This window comes from Pyxicephalus adspersus, chromosome 2 (genome assembly GCF_032062135.1).
Source record: "Pyxicephalus adspersus chromosome 2, UCB_Pads_2.0, whole genome shotgun sequence".
Classification (NCBI taxonomy): domain Eukaryota; kingdom Metazoa; phylum Chordata; class Amphibia; order Anura; family Pyxicephalidae; genus Pyxicephalus; species Pyxicephalus adspersus.
Window position 1 is genome coordinate 127,158,050 of NC_092859.1, and position 21,015 is coordinate 127,179,064.

Sequence of the window (21,015 nt, forward strand, 5' to 3'; positions counted from 1 at the left end):
AAGGCTGGGTCTACATGGACTATATGCCCAGCGTTTAACCTGAGGTTTTAAAAGCCTGTGTTTGGGCTGGAATACAGCAATTATGTTTTCAATCATTTATAAACCCCGGAATATACCCCCATTTAAATCAATGGACTTATGCTACACGATTATCCGTGTTAACCTATGTTTCAATTTTTAAAATGTTGCAAGGAGCGTTATTCAGAACGCCTAAAAACGTGCCTCAAGGAAATGTCCTGGTGTAGATTACCCCAATGGAATGCTTGCGAATTTCAAACATGGGCTTTTAAAGCCTCAGGTTAAACGCTGGGAAAAAACGTCCGTGTAGACTAAGTCTAAACCTCTTTACACTATTGTGTTTGGTGATGTGTGCTACAACTTGTATTTGACTCTGTGTTGTCGCCTTGCACAAAATGAAATGTGGTGCCATTGATTTTGAAAGCTCCCCAAAGCACCAATATGTGTGTGCAATTTACTCTCCCACAGCGCAGGGGTGTAAGGAATCTGTGACACTCAAATCTCTCTGTCCACCCCTTGTCTCCCTCAGTCCTGCTAATGACTTCCTCACTCATAACCCCCTCACACCACAGTTACAAGACTTCTCTAGAGCTGCCCCGACTCTCTGGAATGGTCTTCCTCGTCCTATTCGGCTTGCTCCTACTTTCTGCTCATTTAAAAGAGAACTCACAACCCATTTTTTTAAGCTTGCCTTCCTGTCATCTTTTTAAACCCCCACTACTTATCCACCTCTTAGATTGTAAGCTCTTTGGGGCAGGCTCCTCTTCTCCTATGTCACTGTCTGTAGCTGTCTGTCATTTACAACCCCTTTTTATTGTACAGCGCTGCGTAAAATGTTGGTGCTATATACCATTTATTATCATTAATTTGTGCATTAGAGTGCACTGCATTGATAAAAAAAGCTGCAATTCCTGCATTATGTGTAGTGTTGTGAACACAGAAGTAAAGGAAATATTTTGTATTTAGAAATCAGCTCTCAATGCAGCCACCACATCACCCTGCTCCAAGTTACCACAGATACTAGTCTCCTCACTAGGGGCGGGGCTTTCTATTTGTAACGCTCGTCTACATAACCCCGCCCACAGTGGGTGTGGCCTCGCCCTGGCTCGGGAAGTGATGTTCCTCTTAGTAATCCGCTCTACAAGCAGCCAAAAAAGGCAAAAGCGGAGAGCGGGCGATCGGGATCTGCATGGCGATCACAGGTGAGGGGCGGGGCTGCACCTGCCGTGGTGGGCGGGGTCTCTTGTACCTGCTGCAGGATGATGTGCGGACAGGTGAGTGTAGCCGGGTGCGGGCAGAACGTGTGCTCGGGGTGTTGCACCGGGGATGTCAGTAAGTGATCGCCGCACGGATATTTATGTACCGGGGAAGTTTGCCCATGTGGCTTCAGATGCAGAAAGACTTGGAGTAACTTTTCGGAGTGTTTTATTATACAGAGCTGTGTGCATAGATGGGGGCTGCTCGGTGAATGCTGAACTTTGTGTAATTTATTCGCCTCGTTATATTTGTGGGGGGTTTTACATTGACTAACCCTATACATCATGACTATGGATGGCTAACGGAGCACAATGTCAAAAAGTTCTTTTTCTAATGGCTGCCTACAATCATGCATGGCCATGCATTACTGGGAGCTGTGATGCACTCAATGCATGTGCATTAGGGTGACATTAAACATGAAGAAGTTCTTTTCCTTTTGATGTAATCGGTTTTGGGTTTATATAATGATGTACACATCTGTTACATATATGTCTGTATTTTTTGTCCCACAAAAAAAATGAATAAGATCACAACACACATGTAAGGTTGTGGTAACTAACACATGGCACCTGTGTGCAATCCATTAGTGAAAGTGATCCTTCTATAGAAGAATGAAGAACAGAAATGAGAGGCGTTGTGCCCCTCTGCACACCCCTGTTTAATGGGGTGACAGTGAAATGAGAAGCAGCACACTGATCAGCTCATCTCTAAGTAACTACTGTCTCCTCCTATCAGCATGGCTTCCTTGCATTGCAGTACACCAGACTAGGGTGCTTCTTGGTCCTATCTCCTTGTACAGGCTTTGGTGTACGCCGAACAGAAAGGGTCTGATACCAAGTCATATGCGGGTCCTCATACAGCCTACATGTGATGTATTAATGAATACATGTTTGCTGGCACACCTACATTGCAAGTACTGGTTGGGCGCTCCTACCCCCCTGCCAAAGCTTGGAAACGTGATTCTTGCCTATATATACAAATTAGCTACCTACCTACCGTGTTTCCCCAAGAATAAGACAGGGTCTTACCTATGAAAATCGCATTAGGGCTTATTTTCAGGGGATGTCTTATTTTTTATTTTATTCACAATTAATCAAGTGTCTGAATATATATTTGAATATTTAACATTTAATATGTCAAAACATTGTGTGGCCAATGCAAGTATTGGAGTACTACAGTACAACAACCTATTACAAAACCTGTAACCAATATTACAATGCTATGGAAAGATACCTCTGTGTTACCTGTGACCTGTCAAAATCACAGTTTTTTTCTGTTATATACAAGAAGTCATGAATAGGAATGGACAAAAATTATTAATGAAAAAAACACACAGCTTCATAAGCACACAAGTGCAACATAACAATAAATTTTGTGGAGAATTAACATATGACTCATAGAGTAACATGCAGACACAGAAACAAAACTTCCAAAGCCTTGTTGACCACATACAGTAACCAATATAAATCTGAGTAAAAGAAAAACAATCAAATGTGCATTACTGCTAATGAATAAAGTACTAGAAAGGACCCTTTGAAAAGAGAATCCTCCAACCTGTTATTAGTTGTAGTGTCACACCAGAGTAGGCTAATAACCATCCTACGATTTCTTGACTCCTTGCTCCAGTGCTTTTGAAATCTCCTGCTCTCGCTCTGTCCTTCCTCTAGGTATCCCAGGTACCACGTGACCTACTCTTCCTAATTATAATTGTAGCCCAGCTTTGGATGAGATCCATACACCATCCAATATAGTGGAGACTGGTGTACTATACCTGAGCTCTGGCCATATAGATATTGGGACTCATAGTGGAGGAGAGACAAGAGAAAGGTAAGTATATACTATATGGACTGAGTGTTGTGGACACCTAACCCTGATGATGGGTTTTCAGCTTCCTGGAGAAGGGCCTAAATCATAATCTTACACTGTAGCTTCAACAGGAACAACAACGGTTGTGATCTTCTAACCTTGTGCCAACAGGTTGTGGAAAGCCATTTTGTGTAGCAGCATCAAATCTAGGTCTACAAAGACAAAGTTTCAAGGAGTTTGTTGCTGGGAACATACATTTTATTTTGCCATGGGGTGCATTTGACATATCTCCCATGGTGTTTCATGATGCCTGAAGGTGATCCTAATAACCTAATAGTATACATTTGCTTGTAAAGGATATGGCTCCCCAAGTCAGTGCATCCTGTTCTGTAGAAATCCTGTTTACCGCTGCCCAGTCTTCCTGGAGATGGCACCGTGTGTATTTGCTTGGCACTATTTCCTCTTATTAGTCCTATGTGTATGCTGAGCCGAGGGCTGAATCTGGTCTGGAGTATAATTGTAGTGTGACTGGCTCATCTGCAGGGATGAAGGTGGAATTGGATAGACTGCTGATGATTGTTCTCATGTCTTCAGCATGTTGGATTGTAGAAAGATGAACTTGGTGAGTAAACATTGTGCCAGCCACAGGCAGGGGTGAGATTTCTGCTGAACAATGGTACGTAGTCACATACTGTGTACTTTATAGATTGTGGAGGCTGTTTTGCAAGCATAGTGTGTTCTTCCATACTCATACCATCAAACTCATTATGTTTGGCAGAACAATAAGCTGGCTTTGTTGTCTTAAGTGTCCTCAGTACATTGTCAGTCTTTCAGATTCCCTTTGAACTTCAAATTGCACAAAACATCTGTGCTCAGTGCGTTTTCATCCGAGACTGTTAACAATTCATAATTGACCAACATGTATAGAGCTATAACTACATTGCTGCCCATTGATGGCCCTGGCCATTCAAAGAATTTCTCTATTGTTTTTGATGAACAGGTTATTTTGATAATTGGTCCTTGACCTAAACAAAAATGTATTTAACGTCCTACCTTTGTATTGATATAGGACCTTGCAGTGCAAAGTAAAAACTTCTATACACATGAAAAATACTTAATGGAAAGTCTACCTGCCAGACCTCCAGCTTTCATAGTGGTGATGTGTGTTCCTGCCACCTTGCAGGGTTCTGGAAAACTCATATTGGTGGGCAGCTCAGGTATACTTTGCACCCTCTTCTGGGTGGACGCTATATCAAAGTGGAAACCGTATTTGTTGTCTGAGCTCTCTCCCTGCAATCATGAGATATCGTTGGGTTGGTGAGAAATAAAGGAAGGAGTTGCTCATGAGGGTATAAATTTACTTTATTCACCTTATAAGAAGATGTTAGGTCTTCAGATAGAAACTTCAAGTTTTTAGGACTTACTTTTGCCAGACAGTGCCCCAACTCATTGCTGGATTTTCCATTGATGTAACAATAAACAAAAGTTGGGTTATCCAGCAAACCTGGAATGGTTTTCTTAAGTCATTTGCTATTTGTTAGCGAATGTTTTCAATCCTGGACCACATCCATTTCAGGATTGCTGGATCACCCAGGTTCACTGATGAAAGTGTATCCTCTCCATCTTTGGAGAACTCATAAATTCGGCCCATTGTTCCTGTATACCAAAAGATGTTTTTCTGGCTCTCCTTTTTTTATTTTTTTTTTTTTGCAACATACCTGAGCAAGTCCAAATGGTTTTCTTAGTCATCCCTTTCCATCCAGTAGCTTCTATACCTATAAAAACTCTGGGTATAAGAAATGTCTTAATACTTGGAGACTAACTGAAGAGAGATGGACCTGTATACTATCCAATACTATTGGGTTTGGAAGACAAGGTATCTGTGAAACAAACAATGAGCTGCAAAAAATTTTGGCAGGCAGGTAAAAATGCTATTGTAGAAGGGAAATCACCTGTCCCTTTCTACATTAAATCCCTGCCTGGTCACACATTTTTAAAGTGGAGCTTTATTTCTATTATAAAATGTCAGACATGAATGTAGACCTGTGTGTTCCTTGCAACTTCTGCTTCATTTAATTTACTCCATGATCAAGACAAGAAGTACCTCTGAAACTTAGATTTGGCCAGTTACGTTTGCTACACCCAAGTTTTGGCAATCAATATACTGACATATAAGTTGAGTTTGGTAATGGTGCCTGTACATATATGGTCAGTTTAATTGCATTTTCAGACAACCAGATTATTCTATTTATTTTTTTTATAGTTATATATGTAGTGACTGATACATTTTTAAAGTGTTCATTTTAAAAGCCTTTTTACTACAATATACGTTGCTTTTTCCATCTGTGGTTTCTAAATATACCAGAACCCCAGGTTTATTTGTGCCATTTATTACTTAGTAGGTAAATGGCAGTCATTTTTAAATTTGTTCCTAAAGCAAACTGTACTTAAAAGCAATTAGAGACTATAATGGACCTGGTTACGCAGCTGCTTCTAGATATTGCAGCGTTAGCAGTGAATACAAAAACACAAGGAAAATACATGTGCACAGACAATGTCTCAAACATGGATTCACTGGAATACAAATTTAGATATTTCATTCATATTCATTTTTTGATTCCTGCTGAATTCAGAGTCAGAGTGTGTCCCTACCTACGTACACAATCCTAAGTAAGCTCAACAGCAATAGTGCCAGCAAAAACGGTACTAATGTTAAAACAGGAAGAAAACTTAATAGGCAGCACCAAAGGTGACTCCCAATACTAGAATGTTGTAGTAATAAAGCTTATTATGCATTGGTGGACTGGTGAGGGTAAGAGTTGTTTTGCTCTAACTTAATAGATGTTTAGTATGACTGTATATTACAGCTAACAATGTAATACCCAAGTATTGTGCACAGGTTAGCACAGAATATAAGATTCAGCAATGGCATATTAGGAGACTTGTGCCATGTTTACTATTTTCATCTACAAAAGAATTTGGTCATTTTTGCCAATATTGTGATTTGTACACTTGTGGTACTGTACAGCCTGGGAGATCTCTTTACTGTTTATATTTTTTTGATTCCTGGGTTACCTTGCTACCTGAAGATGCATTTCCAGGTCCTGTCACTTGGGCAACATCTCTAAAAATCCACCCCAACCTTTTCCCCAGAGACCACCAAACTCCTTGTATACGCTCTTATCATCTCTCGTCTGGACTACTGTAATATCCTCCTCTCTGGTATTCACTGACCCAACTCTCTCCTCTACAATCTATTATGAATGCTGAAGCCAGACTCATCCATCCTTCCCACTGCTGGTCTGCCGCATCTTTGTAGTTCTCTTCATTGGCTTCCATTTCACTGAGATTCAAATTCAAGCTTCTGTGCTTTGCCTTTAAATTCAACCACAGTTCTTGTCCCACTTAAAATTCTGACCTAAAAAATACTCCCCTAACTGCTCCTTTCGCTCCTCCAATGATTTACCACTGACTTCCTCACTCATAACCTCATTACACGCACGGATCCAAGACTTTTTAGAGCTGCCCTGACTCTCTGGAATGGTCTTTCTTGTCCTATTCCAGGGGTCGTCAAACTCCGGCCTTTAGGCCAGATACGGCTTAGCCGGTAGTTTGTCCTGGCTTAACGCTCCCTGGCTGATCCGGCCTAATGCCGGCCAGCAACCTGCGGCAGAGCCAGAACAAACTACCAGAGCCTCCGGAGCTGCATGCGGGTCCCTACCCTATTTACCACGGCCGGCAATAACACTTCCGCCGTCAGGGTAAATAGGGAACATTCCCTCTCCTCCGTATGAATTGCAGAGGAGAGGGATTTCCCTTCAGGGGGCGTTCCTGGTGGGGGCAGAGCCATTAGGGCAGGAGTCGACAGAGTCCGGCCTAGTGTGCTCCTGCCTACCCCTAAAATGGCCTAGTGGCCAAAAAAGATTGCTGACCTTTGTCCTTTTCAGCTCACTCCTACTTTCTGCTCATTTAAAAGAGCACTCAAAACCCAACTTTTTAAACTTGGCTACCTGTCTTCTTCTGCCTTTCAAAACCCTCACTACTTCCCATCACTACATATCTTCCTCCTATTGTGTGTTACTTCCCCCACTCCCTAGATTGTAAGCTCTTCTGGGCAGGGCCCTCTCCTCCTCCTCTGTCACTGTCTGTAAATGTCTGTCATCTGCAACCCCTATTTAATGTACAGCGCTGCGTAATATGTTGGCGCTATATAAATCCTGTTTAATAATAATAATAATAATAATAATATTTTCTTTTCAGGAAACAAAATTGTGTTTCACCTGTCTGACGGTTCGGATTTTTGTAAATTACAACATGGTCTATACAGAATTAGATTGTTGGGTGTTAAAATTAGAACAGACTACATGTGCTTAGCTGTTTGCTTGAAGCTGCAATTTAAGCAGCAGCGATAGTTTTTATTTTAATTTATTTTAAGTAACTCCAAGCAGCTCCTGAAATGTGTCCATTTCTGTATATGATCGATAAATCAGTTCTTTTATTTCAGTTATTTCAGTTATTTTAAGTAAATATAAACACAAATCCTTCCAGGAATTTGTGAGACAGTTTGCTGAGGGTTCCCAGATTTAAGGCAAATATATCTAACACTGGTGATAATGTCTTGTGTTATATATAAACATGGAAATATCTGTGAGAAAGTGATCTCTGAAATCTGTTCCCAAAAAAGCCAGACAGTGGTCTTGTCACTAGTGTCCTGTGGGCATCCTGTAGTTGATCCTTATCCTAGCATTAGCCTTCATTGCCTATTCTGTAGTTTTAATCTTTGTGCAGGCAGACATCTTGGTATATTACTTCCTCCTTCCTTCCATGTGAGGGCCTCCAGCCAGGAGAACATTCAGCAGCACAGTAGTGACCATCAAATCTCCTGAGAATGGCAGCTATGAAGCTGTACGCAGAGCAGTGCCTAGGTATCCTCACATACTAGTGATGATGGTTTTCAAAGGAATAGAACAAAAAGTAGAAATAACAGAGAGAGGGAGTTTTTTTGGCCACAAATAATAATTGTATTTGTATTCAATATTTTGTAGATGGTCAAATTACACATAGGATAGGTCAATAAAGATGGATTTGCCCAGAGCCCATTCTACTTCACCACACACATCCACAAAAAGAGACAAACTATCACTACTGTGAATCGGATTCTAATATTTTTTACATGTACAAGCAGCCATGCTTTTAGAATCCATCTGTTGAAATCTTCCTTGCCTTAATCAAACAATAAATTTATGCTCTAATCTACATTTATTAATTTTCTGTGACATTACCAAACAACTATTTTGAAACTACTGAAAACCATTTATGTCAGGGTTCGGCAAATTTTTATGGCCACTGAGCCATTTCAGGGGTGGGCTGGAACACACTAGGCCAGACTCTGAATCCCGTCCTAATTGCTTTGCCACCCACCAGGGAACCCCCCAGAAGTGAAATCCCTCTCCTCCGTTTGCATTGTGGAGGAGAGGGATTTACCTTCAGGGATCGTTCCCTATTTACCCCAGCGGCGGAAGTATCAGGCAGGCCACGGTAAGTAGGGGAGGCACAGCAAGAAGGCGGCTCTGGTAGTTCCTAACGCCCCCTGGCAGATCCGGCCGGCAACCCGCGGCTCCTGAGCTGCAAGTTCCTGGCTGGCATTAGGCTGTATCTGGACTAAAGGCCGGAGTTTGCCGACTCCTGATTTATGTCTTAAGTATATCCCTGAAGAAGCCAAAAAAGGTGAAATACAGTTCATTTCCATTTTTAATTAACTGACATAATGTTTACCATAGCTGGTGATGTAAAGAATGTTTCAACATAGTAAAATGTACTATGGAGCGTTTTCATAATCCATAACTGTATTCATTGCGGTTCTAATTCTGCAAGAGTCGCTGTCCTCAGGTGACCAAACCTTACAACATGTTTCAAAAGGGTTACACTAGTGCTAGGCATACACTTGTGATTTTTCTCTCGTGTTTTTTTTTTAAATAATTTTAATTGATACCGGTCATCAACAATATTCACACACAAAAATTATCAGTTTTTAGCCTGACATTCTTCCCAAAAATCAATGCACAAAATAATGCATGCATGGTATATGCTTTGTCAGCAGTGTTATGTATGTATATAGCCAACATTTGCTTGTTGCCTTTTCTTCTCATTGGTGAGTTTTACCCTCCGAGTTTGTCCAGGTGACTGCTTTTACAAGAAAGAAAATGATCTAAAATGTTAGCATAGTAACTAGAATAAGAAAGTGAAGTGTAATTGACATTGTATAATGTGGACAACTTTCTCCCTATGGGTCTCCGGGATAGGACAGTTCCCTACCTTTGCCAAAATTCATCACATACATACTGTCTGTATAACTTTTTTTGTTGCACTGTTACTGAAAGTGAACAAGCTTCTAAAGATGACTATTCTCATTTAAATTTCCATCACTTTGAGGAGATTTACCTTGGCTCCTGTTACATCTCCACAACAAAAAAGTGAAAGGAAGTCCCTCCAGCAGGGCAGACAACAAATACCATATAACAATTAGGGGATCTATTCCTATTGAGGGATCTGCTATAGTTTACTCATTAGGTAGCTCTTGTTCCCTTGCTCTGTGGTTCAATGTACCTACCTATCGATCAAATGCACAACAGCTCCTCATGCCCATTAAGTACAGGACATTACATCAAAAACTTCAAACTAGTTTTTGCATGTCAAAAGTTACATAATGCTGCCTTACTCTGTTTATTGACACAAGATATCACAATATTCAGGATGGATTTAGACATTGACTAATGTGCATGTTAACAAAACAAGTTCATGTTTTAGTTGACCACACATTTAAACATTATGAAAAGACCAATCCAAGCAAGAGGCAAAGTTGGAGTCTATCAAAGTTTTTTTTTTATTTCCGTAAGCCATTCAGTAAAAAAAAACAAACAAACTACCATTTGGACTAATATAGGAGCAGAAACGTTCAGTTCTTAAACATTTTTATGTGCACGGCAAATCTAAGCCGTCTACATCACCACAATCCTTTTTTGTGGTTTCAGAATTCTGTCTGCTCTTCTTCTTTCTTCCCAACTTGTGATTTTAATCTCAGGCTCATGAGAGATGTAACTGCGTGCTGGTGGTCAGATCAATGGCCAAATCTGCCCAATCATGCTGTTAAAATTGATAGAGTGTATAAACAATTGATTGCTAAACAGATGGAGAGAAAAGCTTTCTATGGAGCACACTAAGTCAGTAGCATGTTGTAGTGACAAGACCTACATGATTGCACTATGCCCCAGACATGGGCTACTGATTGCACATTAGATGCATATTAGTTTTCTCATAGTTCATTTGGCTTTATAAACACAATAAATGTATTTAAATACAAGTTATATATGTACAAATGTAAATTGGCAGTAACGTAACATGTATGCCATTTTAGAGAAAATGTTTAGGCAGTCAAATACAAATATTCTTTGTGATGCAAATTGTCAAGCTAACTATTCAGGCTTTCAGTATTTTGCATTTCCTCATTTGACAGCTCAAAGCTTTGCACTACCGGTTACTGAAATATTAACAAATCAGATGTTTCAGTCAGCTTTGCAATACTGGTTCAGTGTCTAATGTTCTATCACTTCAAACCGCCTGTGGTGTAACAGGAAGCTGTGGTCCTGAAAGGATAGCCACGTGCTCGAGTTGTTGTAGATAATGTCTTAGTAGCTTCCATCAGATGGTCTTGTTTGCTTGTCACTAGCAACAAACTTCCTTGTACATGCAAGAGGGAGGGTTATGAAAGACAATATCATTTCCTGAGTGTTCATTTTTATCACTAAATGTATTCTTAGATTTTATTTTATGCATGTAAATATAGCAGTGTTGCTAGCTGATAACTGTTAGGGAAGTTTGTGAGAGACCAACACCTCGCAGAGACACACAGTAGGTCAAAGGAAGTTGTCATGTTTTCAGACTAATAGCTTTAGCACCTTAAAGCATACCTACACTCAGAATTTTCACTTTACATAAAAGGGTAAAGAACTCTTTTATGCAAGGTAAAAATTCTGTTTTTTTTTGCCTAGGCAATCGAGAATGAATGAGAGCGCAAAGCCTCCCGGCATACCTACGTCAGGCATCCCGGGAGTCTCTTGGGCGCCCAAAGAGAAACATTTGCGTGAGATCGGCAAATTTTTTTTTTTTCATCCTATGTAACCTGTTCTCGCACCTGGGTCGGGTGACGTAGGATGAAGCGAAGATGAAGACTGCGGCGCCCAGAGCGCTGGCCCTGGCATGGATGTTGAGACGACACAGGACCAGACTCCGGACACCTTGGAGTGACCAGACTGCCCTGCGGGATTGAAGGTAAGTTGGGCAAATGCATAAAAAAAGATGCTGCAAATGTTGTCAGATTGTGTTTTTAATATTAGTTGGAATTGCACTAATCCACAATTGTCCTCAACTGTGTGTGTGTTTGTGTATGTATATGTGTATATATATAATATATATATATATATATATATATATTATAGGTACACATTCACTGTGGCATTGATTCCACAAGGTGCCTAAATAATTAGCCGCAGATCCATGATGTAAAATTCGTGCTGTGCCACATCCCATAGGTGCTCAGTTGGATTTTGATCTGGTCCCGTTGAAGACCATTTGCATACAATTAACTCGTTGCCATTGTCAAGGAACCAATTTCAGATCATTTGGGTTTGAGTTTGGACAAAGCCAGCAAAAATACTGGGGTTGGCTGGGGCATTTATTCAAAGCTCAGTTGGTACTAAGAGGCTCAAAGTGTGGGAATAAAATATTCACATGGAACCATGCTTTCAAGCTCCAAATTGTGATCCCACCTTCTGAATGTTGCACCAGAAATTTACTTTTTTTTTTTTTTTAACTTTTTTCCACTCTATCTCTTGTCAAATTTGGGTGAGCCAGTGCAAATTGTAGTCTTAGCTGACAGATGTGGCACCCGCTGTGGTCTCCTGCTGTAGCCCATCTGCTTCCAAGATTTGGCGTGTTGTGTGCCCAGAGAGATGCCCTTCTGCATACGTCGGTTATAACTAGTGGTTATTTTTAGTTACTAATGTTTTATCAGCTCAAACCAGTCTGACCATTACCTTCCCTTCCCTGTATTCATAATATCCCAGGTTTACAAGTGGCAGCGGCAGAGTGAAGCTCCTTCAGGGGAAGGGGCTGGAGAAGCAGTGACTATTGACGAAGGCCGTTTCATTTTAGAGGAGCGGGTACATAGCACTGTGAAGCCCAGTAAAACATGGCATGTTGGACTGCACATTCATATTTAGAATCACCACAGTTGCTATGAGTGGAGAAGGATTAGGAAAATGTAGGCTGCTAGTACAGTTCCTTTTTTACTGATTATTTCCATCTTTTCCACTGGGCTTTAATAAAGCAGTTTACAGAGCAATGATGATATCTATGTGGTTAAATCATATAAATTGAGTTTATTTTTTTAATGGTTGCTATGGTTTGTGAATATTCCACATCATCATCACACTGCCTTACCAAACAAGCCAGAGTGTCCTTGTTACATCCGTGTATGTGATTCGCCATTCTCTGTGGGGTTTCCATATTCCTTTTGTTAAAATAAGAAGCTGCAGATGTACAACAGACAGTCCACAATATACATTTGTCCTTCGGAAGGAGAAAGCAAAGGTTTTATGAAAGAATGTTATGACTAACAATGCTATGAATGTGTGAGAAATTAAAAATAAAACTTGAGGATTCAATTGCTGAAGTTAAAATGTTGTAATTGCGCAGAATGTAAGTGGTAGACAGTTTTGTATTAAACCACTACTGTACTTTTAAGACCCATATCTTTCATCATATATGTGGACAATAACAGGATTTAAAATTTTTATTAAACGGTATTTATATTGTGCCAACATATTATGCAGCGCTGTACATTAAATAGGGATTACAAATAACAGACAAGAGGACCCTGTCCCGAAGAGCTTACAATCTAATTAAATTAAATAGGATCCATTTTCTATATTTCTTCCTCCTTGGTTTATAACCTGTATTTTGCTGATGTATGGCAAAGTAACAGGTTTGTTTAAAATCTGAATGGACAGTTTAGCTGTTTTTAAATGCTCAGGTCCATAAGAATGTTGCTTTAGTAAAGCTAACTAGAAAAACTAAAACCAAACCTAAGCTTTAGAATTTTTACTTTACACAAAAGCGTAAAGTAAGTAAAAAAAAAAAAAAAAAAGCAACACCGCTCCTGTAATTCATAATATCTTAGGTGATCAAGAATGAGTGGAAGCGCAGAGCCTCCCGGGATAGGAACGCTTTCATCAATAGAGAAAAAATTGCCGATCTCATTGTGCATGCAAGTTTTTCGCCGAATCTACATCAATGGTACTCGTGCCTGTGCAGTGCGAGAATGGGTGACGTAGGAAGAACAACACAGGAGAAGATGTTGGTGACGACGCAGGACCCGATGGAAGAAACCTCCCGACGGATAAGACTGTTCTGCGGAATTGAAGGTGAATTTATTGTTTTGGGTTTACTTCCACTTTTAGCAAGTCTTTCTTTTATTTACATTCTGTCTGTCTGAAGTCTAGAATAGTCATTCTCAACACAGTTTTCATAGTTTGCCCAGGAGATCCTTGAGCTGTAGCTACCTAAACTCCCATCTGATGTTGCCTGCATAATCCTGCATAATCCTGACATGGAGCCAACAACATGATATATTTTAGCTTTCTGTAAGGTGGGTATTGTGACCCTGTAGATGGGGCATTCTTTCCCCTGACTTCCATCCTGTGGGTTTTTCTTTCCCGATTGACTCCCGATGAATTAATTTTAGCAGGGATTCACTAAGACCTAAATATCCTTTCAAGGGTTTCCCATTTGGTAAACAGTTGAGTTGAGAGGCTGTTTTAGAAAGCAGGTTTGTCGAAGATGACTTGAGAACTTTTGAGAGTTGCTTGTTTTTTTGTCTGAAGCCATGCGGGGTGGGAAAAGTTTAGCTAAATTCATGCAACAGTTTGTGCATTGAGTATATGACTGAATTAACTGATAAATGTGTAGGAGATGCCTTTCTTGATCTTAGTACAGATCTGCAGATATATTTGAAATTTTTTGTTAGAAGTCTGTACATTTGAGTATAGAAACCTTAGTTTGACTATCTGAGGTGCAAAACAGAAGGCTGTTCTTGGCAGAGAAAAGAATCAACAAATAGCACATAAAGGTTTCACTTATTACTTCATTCTCACCTTAAATTGTGCTCGCCATTTATCTTCAACTATAATTGGTATTGCAGGGGAGTACTAAGTAAAAAAAATACACATTTACAAAGTAAGGAATGTTTCTATTTTGTAGCTGACACTTCCCTAGATTATTTTTGTCATTTTGATATTATAATTATATCCGCTTTATAAAGCTGCTTTGAAAACACTTCTAAAGTCATGTCTTTTACTATTGTACTTGTACATTAAATAAATTTAGCTGCTAGGAGTATGCGTAGTCTGCTCATGTCAATGACATGACACAGGTCAGAGGTGTCATTACATCCAGTAGATGAACACACATCCTGTCTGGCCTGATTATCCGGCGAAGTGAGCATTGTCATTGGTGGTATGTAATTCACTAGCAAAAGGAAGAACTAAAATGTCACAAGGTGCAAGCTAAATCAATACTTTAATAATATAAACCGTATAAACTGCTAATGCTATAGTGGCATTTTGCTAGGTATATGTTTATTAAAAGTAAGTATAAAATAAGCAAAACAAAAATATAAAATAAAAAAAATCAGATATTAATTGCAGCTTTTGTGTGGCTTAAAAGTTGAAACTTCACTCAAACACTTTGTATGGTTGCTTAAAACTGACCCAGCATATTGAGCTAGTCAATTGTGCTTCGCTGTAGGGTGCATTCTGATAGAAGGCAAAGTGAAAGATGAGCTCACCAGTGTGCTACTTTTGTTTTCACTGTCCAGGTACAGGGTAAGGGTTAAGAATCGATCTGTGATACCAAATTGAGAAAAATCATGTCTCCTCCCCTGCTAGACATGGCTGTTATGTGTGGCAGAGTGATTTTCTTCCTAAAACTAGATGTGTAAAAATACAAATCCTTTTGCGGTTAAAGATCCTACTAATGTGTATTTAGGTGTTGGTCTGGATTTCAGGTTTTTAAAAAACTAAACGCACCTCTACCTGCTCCCTCGGCACTGCCATTTTTGGCAAACCTTTTTCTAAGTTTAGGATCTTCGGCCATCATAATTGTCTGTAACACATGCGCACAGCATTTATTTTTGCAGAAGATGCCGACGTTGTGCATTGTGTTGAGCATACACAGCTCACTGTACATTCTAAGCATTGTGAAGGGGTAGGTAAGTTTTTGTAAGAGGGAATGCATGTCTCTTCTGCAATAAAAAGTCCTTCTGCTTGCAATTTGAAAATTTGTGTAGTTCTGGTTTAAGGTTTATTTTGTATACTGGTGCCCTCATCAGTAGGCTTGCCTCCATATTGGTCCATATCGAATTGTCCTTGATTGTTGGGAGTATATTGTGCAGAGCAACATGTATTGTAATACACATTACCCGGTAGTCCTTTGCTGGGATAGTGAGACTTTATAGGTCTTCATGGCACTGATATTAGGCATTTTGCAGCAGCTTTTTATGCCTAGGCCAATCATCAAAGAAGGCTGCAATATTTAATGAGGGGATATCAATGAGTAGTTTTCAAGACCTCACCCTTTGTCGCCATCAATGTGGTCGCCATCAATATGGTCAGAAGTGGCAGTTACCATAAGAAGGCAAAGTGACATAAAACCACACTACTGTCCCCCTCTCCACATATTTCTAAGGAAAACGTACACTTCTAAAGAGCCTGAAATAATGACCCCAAATGGTTTTTGATGAAAATTCCAGATGGGTTCAGCACTTGGTGTTACCAGGACAGAAACTGGAGATATGATAATAAACATATTTATTTTTCCTTTCAAATGGATGTAGGGAGGGTTGAAGGGGATAAATAATCTGGAGTTGGCCATCCAAGAAAAGGTTTATTTCATAATCTAATTGATAAATGTTTGCCAAGAAAATTATATTTTTACTGTTTGATTTTGTTTTCCAGTTGTAAGTCTATGGAAAGTGGTCGGGTTGAAATCTTCCAAATATGATTTTCTTTTTAGGAAAATCACAGCATGCTTTTCATGCACTGTGCTGATAATTTGGGAATAGTTTTCTATTCTAACAGTCCTTTCCAGAAGCCACGACAAAAGAAATGCACATCTAAATTCAATCCTAAAGGATCCTATACAAATATCGTGAAGCCACATGGCTGTTAAGTATATGATTGTTGCTGCAACTGATCAGCAACTATGATGTTTCTTCCGCAAGCCGGAAGCTGGATCCTAAATACAATGTTATAGGTATTTCACACTGTATGGAATCTCCTACAGATAAATGAATACACATCCAATAAAATGATTTTACATGGAGATATATGTAGCCAGTCAATTCTGACTGTATTTTCTTGGCATTTACAGTTACTGACATTTTCATAAATATGTAGCTTCTGATCTCATTTTGACTTCACATGGTACATGCTTAGTTCAGTCAATGATTCAAAAGTACTGAAGTCCAATATTGCCCAACTAGTTAGCATTTTCAGAAGGTCAAAAATAGCAGAATTAACATTTCTTTTCAGGCCCCTTTCAAGAAATACCCAATATGGTTGCAGTTGGTGGAGATGGCAATGGTTGTAGTTCCACAGCTCTAACCTAATGTTGATGCTAACTTAAAGCTGGCAGTTTAATGACTGAAGAACTTGTTATTCCTTTAACATGATTTTGTGTTTAGTATGATGTTTTTTAGCTGCATTTTACTCCAACCCACTCAAAAAAAGTATTCTTTATTTTTCAACCATTCGTTGTTAAACTGTTGAGTCTCATCAGCATCTGAATTCAGAGCTTATGGTGTAGACTCCACGATGAAGGAATAAAGGGCAGTGTTGCTAAGCTTGTCAAAGGAAAATCATTTGATCAGTCAGCAAGACCACATGACAACCAGCTGAGAGGAATTAGATGGACTTTTCAGTGGGAATGGCTTTTGTGAGCGCCTCAGTGCTTCCTGCATACTTGAATCAGATGTTCTTTATATGATATATATTCTCTTGTTTGTTTTTTTTTTTTCCACCAGCAAGACGGAGTTCACATTTTTGGATGTTGATATGTGGAATGAATAGAGACGTCTGAACAGCTGTGTCTACCTGAACCATCGGATAGAGAAGAGAACTTGTTTGCAGATAGAAAGGTATGGATGTTTTCTTGGGTTAGTTTCTGCCAGTTTCTTTAGTGTAAAAATCGTTTTATTATTTTAGTTTAAAATTGAAAACTCCATGTTTGTGTGTCTTAATATCTGTCGGTGCAACAAGAAAAACCAATGTGCTAATACCTGTGCTTATCATATGATCACATATGATGAGATCAGGATGAGTAAATTCCCATGCCTATGTTAGATGTTCGAGAAGATCGTTAGCAGGCAAGTTAGAATCCTTTATTACAGAAAATATATACAAATTCTGTACTGCAATGACGAAAAGGTCTACTTTAATAAATGTTAACTTACACATCCTTTCTGGGTTGTCCTGTTGGCCCTCATTGTCTCCGCTCCCATCCTTCTGCATATTGTGCAAGTAGTGTTCTACTGTGCATGCGCAGGTTCAAGATGGGTCTACGTTCAAAGCACCAGATGCACAGTAGCACACCTCTCCTGAGTTGGTAGCCATAACAGGAAGTAAGATGGGAGTGCCATTAAAAAACTATACAAGTGGGGGTAAAAGAATACTGTACATTAATGTAAATCGGTTGTCTTTTTATTATATTGTACATGGAGGATGCTTGGGGGTCTGTTTGAACAGCCTATAGAAGTCAATTTCTGAATCATCTCAAACACCCCTGTACACAAGATTTTAAATGTTTGTTTATATGTTCTCATACACACAAATAATCATGCTCACATTTTACTAGCTAGAAGTTTTGGTTCAAATGCCCGGTATAATATTTGTTTAAGGAGATAGTAAACCCAAAAACGTCCCAAAAAAAAAAAAAAAAATACACATCTTCAATCCTGCATAGCAGTCCATCAGTCCGGAGGTTTTCTTCCATCGGGTCCCGCGTCGTCCTAGCATCCTTCTTCGGGCCGACGTGCTAGGCGCCGCCATCTTCTCTCTGTTCTTCCGGGTTTTTCTTCCTATGTCACCCAATGCAGGTGCGAGATCAGGTGATGTAGATGGGGAAAAAAACTTGCCAATCTCACTGTGCATGCCTCAGATCGACATTTTCTCTTTTGTAGAAGGAGCAGCCAAGAGCCTATTGGGATGAGTAATGTAGGTATCCCGGGAGGCTCTGCGCTCCCATTCATTTGGAATTGATATTAGAATAAGGGGACGGTGCTGCACCCCCCCCCCCCTTAAGGTTGTTCCCCTTAAACAAAAACACACAAACAGAATTTGTACCTTACATAAAAGGGTTGTCTACCATAAGGGTTGTCTACTAAGTGAAAAATATGAGTTTAGGTATGCTTTAAAGGGTCCCATATTGAAGCGCCATATATTTTGCTCTGCTGGGCAAAGTGTTGCTCATCTCAATTCTGTCTAACTCTGTGTCCTTAAGGGCCATATATAGGCCAGTATTCTCTTATATGCGTGTAAAATAAAAAAAGCCACCCACACAGTATAGTTTTGAATAGTCCCATTGTGTTGTATGTCCCTTGATCCCATGATGTGTTAACCCTTTAATATTTGCTATATATACTTGTGTAATACTGTTATTTATGTTAGAATGAATGGTTGCTTCTGTTTTCATGGGGAGGAATCCATAGCCATAAGATGTTCTTGAAAAAAATTTATTTGCCATAATGCTTTCTTTGTATGGCATTATGTTTTAATGATTTAAGTATTTGAGATTACTGAAAACTTGATAACGGTATACTTGATGCAGGACTGGTGAATGTGTTGCTAACAGGAGAGCCTTCCACTTACCTCTGTGGAATCGGTCCCCCGCAGGGCCCAGAACGTTGCTGAATCTTGATCGCTAGCAGCACACCAGTGATGACGCAGCCAGCAGGAGAGATATTCCATGGAGATTTACAAATCACCACATGCAAGATCACCCATGTGCCTTTAATAAGCTAATATTATTTTAAACATTTTTGCCATTTGTAATTATATTTTGATAAAACAGTTACAACAACTCAGTGTCTTTAAACTTTATTATGGAACATGATGGAAAAAATGTTTAAAACAAACAAGCAAAGGCTCTGCTTTAATTTACTTGCCTGATATAGGAAAATTAGATTTGGAAGTGAATCACCCATAGTGTTTGTCCGGCTAAAAATTATTTATTTATTTTTTTTCTTGGCTTTGGATATAGTGGGTTAGAATTGACATCCCTGTTCCTTTTTGTATTATTTTTTTCCTGCTGTTTTAACAGTCTCTTCTGGTGACATGCAGATAGGAAGTTCAACACAGAATGTTTCTTTATCTTTGGTAGGGAAGGTTTTAAAAAGTTGTCGAATGTTTCAATATGTCCCTATTTTTCTCATTACTTCCTGGTTTGTACTTTTGCCACGGTTAATTAACGGGATATACAGTAGGGGAGTGAGGTACCGAACCTGGCTATGCTGTTTTATCAAGTGTGACCCGAAAAGAGTTACAGATTCATTGGACAGATAAAAAAAAGGTCTCACATAAGTACGGTATCTAAACTATGTATTTATCTAATGGTCTAGACCAGTGCAGTAAACTTATAGACAAAATCCTTACTGAAACACTACTTTTTAACTTAATATTGCCAGACCTAATTCACAATCCAATCATTTGTATATTATAGTATAATTATGGAATAAAAATCATGTAATGCCTTATTATTTTGGATGGCAGGCCTCTCTGCCCAATGACCTTCAGTTTGCAAAAGCTCCTTGTGTCACAAATACTGAAATAATACCCTTTGACATTACGCTGGATTGATAAAAAAAATGGAAACACAGCTCGCATTGTGGGTTTCCTTTTTTTATTGTACCTCAGATTAGATATTTTTGCTAAGTCAAATTATTTACTGTAGAAGCAGAATAACAAATGTAAATTGTTACTTATTCTCATCATATTCAGTTTAAGGAGGTTCATTTTCATGGAATTCTTCGCCTGTAGTTCAAATTACTAAATAGTGTATATATGTAATGATATTCAGCATATAAATCCAGCACGCCAAGCTGGTAAACCCTGCTAGAACATTACATACTAGTGATCGACTTTTCAGATGGTATTACACATTAAGCCAAACCAATTATGCTAATAATTTTTTACCGTGATTGTGTTGGCGGGTTTTTCATAGTTTCTGCTTTATTTTTGTGTGTATTTTTTTTTTTTTAATCTTCCACAGGAATAGAAAGCTCTAAGCCATTGACGTCAGACCTTTTGAATCACATGGTCTTGGTGTGGGAATAGGTTAGGGCAGTTTGGTTTGCTGCCAAGTTGTAATATGGGAGGAATACAGAGGAGCCGTCTGGGGTAGAAATTCCACAACCATGTGACCTAATGCCATTCGCCTTCAGTTATCCTTTTATGAATTGGACAATAAATCTCAGGATGAACAAATATTGCCTACAGTTATAGTTTGAAATTCTATTTTTCCATTGAAATTACAAGCTGATTATTCACAACCATTTTAAAAGGTGATAAGTCTTTGTGATATGTCTATCAATTTGGCAGCAAACCATTTGCATTGGGGCTTGGTAGATCTCTGTAAGAGGGGACACAAGGTTTTCCTAGACCCCTCTAGAAAGAAGTACTTGGAGCATACATTTATAATATACATAAATATGTTTTTACCATTCATTGAGGTTTCTCCTAACTCAATACACCCTCCCTTGTCACTGCAGGAAGTGTTGATGATTTAGATGACTATATCTTGAGTTAAGATGAACTGATAGAAATT

The 21,015-nt window shown here is 39.2% G+C and overlaps 1 protein-coding gene and 1 long non-coding RNA gene across 4 annotated transcripts in view; both read left to right on the forward strand.

Moving 5' to 3' along the window:
- Positions 1-1,113: 1,113 nt before the first annotated feature.
- Positions 1,114-21,015, forward strand: part of RAB27A (RAB27A, member RAS oncogene family) — a 47,053-nt gene continuing 27,151 nt past the window's right edge. Inside the window, exon 1 of the mRNA XM_072399097.1 lies at positions 1,114-1,220. Within this exon, the coding sequence (XP_072255198.1) occupies positions 1,208-1,220 (13 nt within the window). The 5' untranslated portion in view covers positions 1,114-1,207. The remainder of the gene's footprint in view (positions 1,221-21,015) is intronic.
- Positions 1,300-19,270, forward strand: LOC140324448 (uncharacterized). 3 transcript variants are annotated; one of them, XR_011919537.1, is made up of 3 exons: positions 1,300-1,350; positions 17,219-17,332; positions 19,021-19,270. It is a non-coding gene; the product is annotated as an uncharacterized lncRNA (long non-coding RNA). The 3 variants fall into 3 exon arrangements; XR_011919538.1 differs by lacking the exon at positions 1,300-1,350 and adding an exon at positions 3,525-3,703; XR_011919536.1 differs by lacking the exon at positions 1,300-1,350 and adding an exon at positions 10,469-11,409.